General features: G+C 45.7%; 1 protein-coding gene across 4 annotated transcripts; it reads left to right on the top strand.

The window, feature by feature from the left end:
• The first annotated feature begins 356 nt into the window (after positions 1-356).
• Positions 357-4,328, top strand: LOC101784511 (putative disease resistance RPP13-like protein 3). 4 transcript variants are annotated; one of them, XM_012844222.2, is made up of 3 exons: positions 357-1,274; positions 1,898-2,666; positions 2,762-2,901. In XM_012844222.2, the coding sequence occupies exons 1-3, from the start codon at positions 451-453 to the stop codon at positions 2,798-2,800; spliced, it is 1,632 nt and encodes a 543-aa protein (XP_012699676.1). In that variant the 5' UTR covers positions 357-450; the 3' UTR covers positions 2,801-2,901. The 4 variants fall into 4 exon arrangements, with proteins under 4 accessions (XP_012699676.1, XP_004955941.1, XP_022680192.1 ...); XM_004955884.3 differs by adding an exon at positions 4,000-4,328 and having other exon boundaries at positions 368-1,274; positions 1,898-3,873; XM_004955883.3 differs by adding an exon at positions 3,996-4,328 and having other exon boundaries at positions 371-1,274; positions 1,898-3,873.
• Positions 4,329-7,057: the final 2,729 nt, after the last annotated feature.

A 7,057-nucleotide genomic window follows, 5' to 3' on the forward strand; every position in this document is an offset into this window, starting at 1 on the left:
TGTATAACGTGAGAATTTGATTAAAACGTTAACCAATTACAGAGTGACCATGAGATGCAACTGATTTTCTGCTCACTGTTGTCGGCATTTGTACAGTAAGTACGTGTCAAGAGCGTGAGAACACGGCGGTGCTGTACACACGCGTCAACGCCGTCTTGCTGTGATTCCCGAGTCAAGTCGTCGTCAAAAGATGCTTGCCTGGTGCTTGCAATCATCATGATGTGTTCACAGCACATGATATGTTCCTACACACACTGCACGCTTTGTCACTTCGGGTTGCAATCATCTCTTTTACAATTTTTTTTTGTTTTTCCTGCAGCACAGGACACATTCAATAATTCACAGCACATGATATGTTCCTGTCAACCACTTGAGGTCTATATCTCGATCTGAAATATCTCCATGCCGTACTAGACACAACAACCCTCGATCCACCTCCGTTCATGCAACATGGAGCGAGCCATGGTGAGCGCGGCGACCGGAGCGATGAGCTCCGTCCTCGCCAAGCTGGCGGAGCTGCTCCATGAGAAGTACAAGCTTGCCAAGGGGGTCCGCAAGGATATCCAGTTCCTCAGGTCAGAGCTCAGCGTCATGAATGACCTGCTGTATGACATGGCAGGCATCGAGGACCTCGACGCCCGCGACAAGGGGTGGCGGGACAGGGTGCGGGAGCTGGCCTACGACGTCGAGGATTGCATCGATCTCTCTGTGGCCCGGTTCCGTCGTGCCGGAGGCGATGCCAGCAAAGGTGGGTTCTTCGGCACCAAGCAGCTGGTACGGAAGCTCAAGAAAATCAGAGTGTCCCTTCAGATAGCTCACGAGATACAAGAGCTCAAGGCTCGTGTCATCGAGGAGAGCGATCGACAGAAGAGATACGATGGCCTCATCGGATCCAGCTCCGATGCTTCTCGTAATAAGGTTGACCCCCGGATGTGCGCGCTATGGGAGGAGACGAAGAATCTCGTCGGACTCAACGGACCCATGGATGAGGTCATCCGCTTGTTGATGCCTGGAGAGGGAGAGGTGCCCTCACAGCAAGTCAGGACTGTGTCCATCGTTGGGTGTGCAGGCTTGGGCAAGACCACTCTCGCCAATCAGGTGTACCAGAAAATTCAAGGCCATTTTGAGTGCCAAGCCTTTGTATCGGTGTCTCAGAACCCCAACATTAAGGACATACTGATGAAGATTTGTTCTCAAGTTGGAGCAACCCCAAGCATGGCGGATGATGAGCTCCTTCTCGTCAACAAGCTCCGAGAGCAACTCCAGTACAAAAGGTGTGTTGCTTTATTTCGACTCTATGTCCCTATCTTCCTTTATCTATAGTGATGTCTGTGCTCACCTAGTAGAAGCACCCAGCCACAATTATCTTAAAACCAGAAATTATCACATAATTCGGTGGGAAAAAGAAAACACACACATCAACCTTTATTATGAATGGCTCTGATCTGTTGGCATGGTCCTCCTAATATACCACAAATGCAACTAGGATCTGATTCACCCGGTTCATAACAAACATGCTCAGTCAATTGGCAAACCAAAAAAATAAAATAAGAAGCTTATATAAGAATGTTGTTTTTATCTACAAAACACTACAATCTTCATGAGCTTAAAAGCATGTTGTTTCCACCCAATTTGAGATACATAAGCATCAATCTTCAAGATCTTAAAAGCATGCGTTCTGACTCTTAAAAAGATTCACAACTTTTCTATATCTTGCAGATGGAAAAATTATTAACATATTTTGTGTTCATTTTACCTAGAATAGTTGTATTTTTTGTCATAATGCAATATGTTTTCATTTTGATTACTATTTCACCAGATCAAGAATGAAGCATTACATGCATAGTTTTTCCCTTACAACATAAATTTTATAAAATCAGAATCACATATTATGCAGGTATATTGTTCTAGTGGATGATATATGGCACTCCGATCCATGGAAGATCATTGGACAAGCATTGGTCAGAACTAGTCCTGGTAGCGTAATAATCCTGACAACACGTTTAAAAGATGTGGCTGAGTCATGTTGTTCTTCTCACGGTGGTCGTGTTTATGATATGAAACCTCTGGACGACAACGACTCTAGAAGGTTGTTTTTCAAAAGAATTTTTGACTCTGAAGATAAGTGTCCTCATGAGCTAGAAAGAGCTTCTGAAGATATATTGGAAAAGTGTGATGGCATACCACTTGCAATAATTTCGATATCCAGCTTCTTGGCAGTTGATGTACCACAATCTGCTGATCACTGGAACAAGGTGAAAGAATCTATAAGTTCACCACTTCCTGGAAATAAGTCTGTTGAGACCATGCAATCAGTATTATCACTCAGTTACTATAATCTCCCACACCATCTGAGGACTTGCCTGTTGGACTTGTGTGCATTTCCAGAAGATTGGATAATCGATAGCGATCGTTTAATAGGCAGATGGATTGCAGAAGGATTTGTTAATGCAGAACCAGGAGAGAATCTATATGAAGCAGGGCTAAGGCATTTCAATGAGCTGATAAACCGGAGCTTGATCCAACCATGGGATGAGCTGAGAGGTGTGGTTTGGAGCTGTAGAGTTCACGATGTCATCCTTAATTTTCTTGTGTCCAAGTCAGTTGAGGAGAACTTTCTTACTTTTTCGAACCCATCCGGGCTCCCAACTTCTGTCCATAGTAAGGTTCGTCGCCTATCTCTCCAGAATAGCTACCAAGAGAATGTAGTTTCATGGATAAAGTCTGTTAAGCCTTATGTCCGATCACTTTCATGCTTTAGGGACTGCAACAAAGAATTGTTTCCTCTTACGGAATTTGAAGTTGTACGTGTGTTAGACCTGGAAGAGTGTGAGTCATTGAAAAATGTGGACCTTGCAAATATAGAGGAGTTACTTCAGTTGCGGTATTTGAACATTGGAGGAACAGGTGTCAGTGAGCTCCCTGCTGGAATTGGACAAGTCCAGAATCTAGAAACATTAGATATAAGATGGAGTAAAGTGGAAAAATTGCCGTCAACTATTGTTCGACTTGAAAAGCTGGCATGTCTTTTCGTCGATCGGAAAGTCATGTTCCCAGCAGAAGGCTTCAGCAAGATGAAAGGATTGGAACAACTAAAATGTTTCTCGATCCACGGGCAACCACTCAACTTTCTGAAAGAGCTAGGCCAGCTTACCAACCTGAGAACCCTGGAAGCAGAAGTTATGGTGGATTCCAATGAAGCAAATGTCAATTATGAAGGTAGCGGGTGGGGGATCTTCACTTCTTCACTCCAAGCACTGTGCAGCCATAAACTTGTTGATATTAATATATACGGGAGGGGTTCTCCCCCCATTCTCATGGATTCCTCGTTCCCTGCTCTGCAAAGCCTCCGGACATTTGTTATTTTTCCCATCAACAGTCCCCCTATCTGGATGGGCTTACTTGTTAATCTCGAGCTGTTACATCTCGAAACTAAACAGTTCACTCCGGAGGATTTGCAAGTGCTTGGAGGCATGCTGGCTCTTGAGAGTCTTGTACTGGATCTTGGCAACACCTATGCATGTCCTTTCACCATCCGAGGACACGAATTCCAACGTCTCAAATACTTCTATGTCAGCAGACTGTGCCAAATTCTGTTTATGCCTGGTGCTATGCCTAAGGTGAAGCACCTCGAAATTACACTCGCCTTCACCACGGATAGTTACAACGATCTCGGCATCCAGCACCTCGCCAGCCTCACCAGGGTCAATGTGAGTATCAATCATGTCTGGTGTGGCCATAGAGGAGCCGTCGAAGATCTGGTGGCCAAAACCCGGAGCTTACTTGACGCACATCCCAATCATCCCACACTAATATTCGATACATCCTTTTATGGGAAAAATGAATAATAAGCAGCAGCTTCACGATAGCAAGGTAATACAATAATTTTTCCTAAGCCATGCAGTTTTCTAGATTTATTTAACTTTTTCTCTTCCTTCCTTTAAATATCCGATCCGTTCATAGTAACTAGTTACTGTTCTTTTTGGTGAACAAAGCAAGATCCTTGTCGACCAGTCTTTCCGTTCGTCCGTCCAGTCTGGTTTATCAGTGAGGAGACATCAAGCCACAAACATGTGTTTGGTCATGCGCGTGTTCAATTTCATCTGTACTATTTGCAGAATTTCATTATTCATAATCTATATATGAAATTTGTTTAGTTGCTCCACTTTTGTTGTTCTTGAATAAGAAATGACATCCATTATTTGCTCTGCCAGCCCTGTTCTGCTCCATGCAGCAGAAATGGCTATAGACAAACCTTTTGGGCTGCCTACATTGTAACCAAACATTTATTTGAGAATTTAGTTGCAGACCTGCTTTGTCTTTACTAACTGCTGGACGCGTCTTTCAAAGCACCTTGAGTTAACGCTACGAGTTGAGTTCTCGTAATAATCGAAGAAAAAGATTTTCATGAGATTTAGTAAATTATTTGTCATTAGTTTTTTTCCCGGATAGCAGCCTTGCAGGAGGTTTTGGCAATAGAGCCTCGTGATCATCTTTGGTGACTTGCATGACTGGTTGCCTGGTTGGCCCTACTAAGGTCCTATTTGGCATGGCTCCAACTCCGGATGGAGCTGCTCCACTCCAGAACTCCACATGGAGCCAGCTCCGCTCCAAAACTCCAGAACTAAAATGGGATGTTTGGCTAGATGGGTGCTCTCAACTCCAAAAAAGATCGATTTCAGTGTGGATTGCCATTGTTTCCCCCCAATTAAGACCCCACTTGTCATCCTCTCTATCCCATCTTCTTCTTCCCCTTTCAATATGCCAACGGGTTGTGTGTATTTTACATCCATCCATCCCCTTTCAATATCCCAACATATGTTGTAAATGAATGGATGAACATGGTCAGGAGGAGTGGGTGGCGGGGTGGGCGGCGACGGGGGCGGCGACGGGCGGCAACGGGCGACGGGCGCGACGCGGGGCAGCGACGGGCGGCGACGAGCGGCAACGGGCGGCGACGAGCGGCAACGGGCGGCGACGGGCGACGGGCGCGACGCGGGGCGGCGGGCGGCGACGGGCGACGGGAGCGACGCGGGGCGACGACGGGCGGCGGCGGGCAATGGGCGCGGCGCTGGGCGGCGACGGCGACGTGCGCTGGGCGGGCGACTGGCCTTGACAATGGGGAACAATAGAATAGAACGAAACGTTTTTTTTCCATAACCAGTGGTATTGGTGGGTAATTATCCACCAACTCCACGAGGAGGTTCAAAAGAGAGGTTTCTGGAGTAGCAAAAGAGGTGCTCCAAAACTCCACCTCCATTTGCACAACAGCTCCATGGAGTTGGCAACTCCATGGAGTTTTGGAGTTGGGGTGTTTGGCTGAATTTTTTTATGGAGTTGCTGGAGTTTAGGAGTGGAGCCGTGCCAAACAGGGCCTAAGTCTCGCTTCGTTTACATGGGTTTGTGGGTGACAGTGCTGTGCCCTGGAAACAGAGGATACAAAAACGCCGTGGGCAGGTCCTCCGCGGCCGCGAACATGTCTGTCACTCTATCTCTGCAGCATTTCCAGTCCTCACCATTCCTGTGCCTCTGAAAATGAAGTGATGCTATTTGATTCAAGGCTTCTGTTGCGGGCGGCGTCTCGTCCGTCACACCGCCAGTTGTTGCTCTTCCGTTGATGGAGTGGAGAGAATTAACACGGGCACACAAAATTCAGCTCTCTTTCTCAGAGGCACAATCAACAGTCAATGGCATCTTCGCATCGGAATTTGGAAGCTCTCCACAGTAGAGCAAAGGGAACGGAAGTGAACGGCCGGATCGCGGCGGCGCTTCGGCGAGCCGTGGCGTGGCGACCCTGTGGTGGACGGTAATTGAAATACCGTCCAGCCGTGGGTCCGTCCTGTCCGTCCAATCTGAAACGAACTAGGATTCCCAAAGCTGAGAACCCAAGCCCTCGCACCTCGGTGATAGTTCCATAAAAGCTATTACGTGCGGATCCCTGTCTCAAAAGGCACAACAACCATACAACATAGAGAAAGAAGAAAATATAGTGTATATCATTTATTCAGTAACATGAGTACGAGTACATCACTTCAGCTCACACTAGTAGAGAATTGACTTTTAGTCCCAGTTGGTATGGTGCATATCTCTCGAAAATTCATCCGGGATAAACCAACCGGGACAAAAGGGGGTCTTTAGTCCCGGGTCTTTTAACCGGGAGTAAAGGTCCCCCTTTAGTCCTGGTTGGTGTCACCAACCGGGACTAAAGGGCCTGCCACGCCAGGCGCGGGACAGAACCTTTAGTCCCGGTTGGTAAAAGCAACCGGGACTAAAGGGTGCCCCTTTAGTCCCGGTTGGGTTTCCCAACCGGGAGTAAAGGGTTACCCTTTAGTTCCGGCTGGATTCCAACCGGGACTAAATGGCGCCTTGCATGGCACTGCCTGGCGCCTGAATTTTTCATGCATGCATCACGTATGTAGTACCGCGGCCCTTTTGTTAACCTTTAGTAGTTGAGATTTTTTTAGAACGAAATCAACTAGTATTTAAACGAATAGGATTTGTAATTATACAATTACTATATATATACACAATTTTTATACACAATTCATATACACAATTCAACTAGCTTAGTACAAATCGATCATAATTAGCGCGTATTATATATACAAATAAATCAAAGTATCTATCTACAATCTTCCCGTCGTGGTGTTGCTGATCGGAGTGTCTAATTGTCGTCCATCGTAATAAAATTCTCCTTTTGGATCTACCACCTCGTCCATTAGGAATCCAATGAGACCTTCACATATTGCCGCTACTCTTTCTTCCTTAAAGAGTCCTCGTTGAATATTTAACATCTATAATTTGGAAATTTGTGAATGTTACACGAACAAATACATATAATGAGCTAGAAAATAATTAACTAGTAATAGTTTTATTTTACGTACTTTAAAGTTGTGCGGCGTCATCTTCAGTCCCTTGGGTCCCATAAAACTGTGCATATGCTCACAGATGTAGTAGCCACATAGATTATTCCCAGGTTCCTGTCTTAAGCACTTCAGTGCGGAAAAAAATAAGTTATGAAATATTCGTGTTATACAATGTAATAAATGTGCAGACT

Source organism: Setaria italica, chromosome II (assembly GCF_000263155.2).
Source record: "Setaria italica strain Yugu1 chromosome II, Setaria_italica_v2.0, whole genome shotgun sequence".
Classification (NCBI taxonomy): Eukaryota; Viridiplantae; Streptophyta; class Magnoliopsida; order Poales; family Poaceae; genus Setaria; species Setaria italica.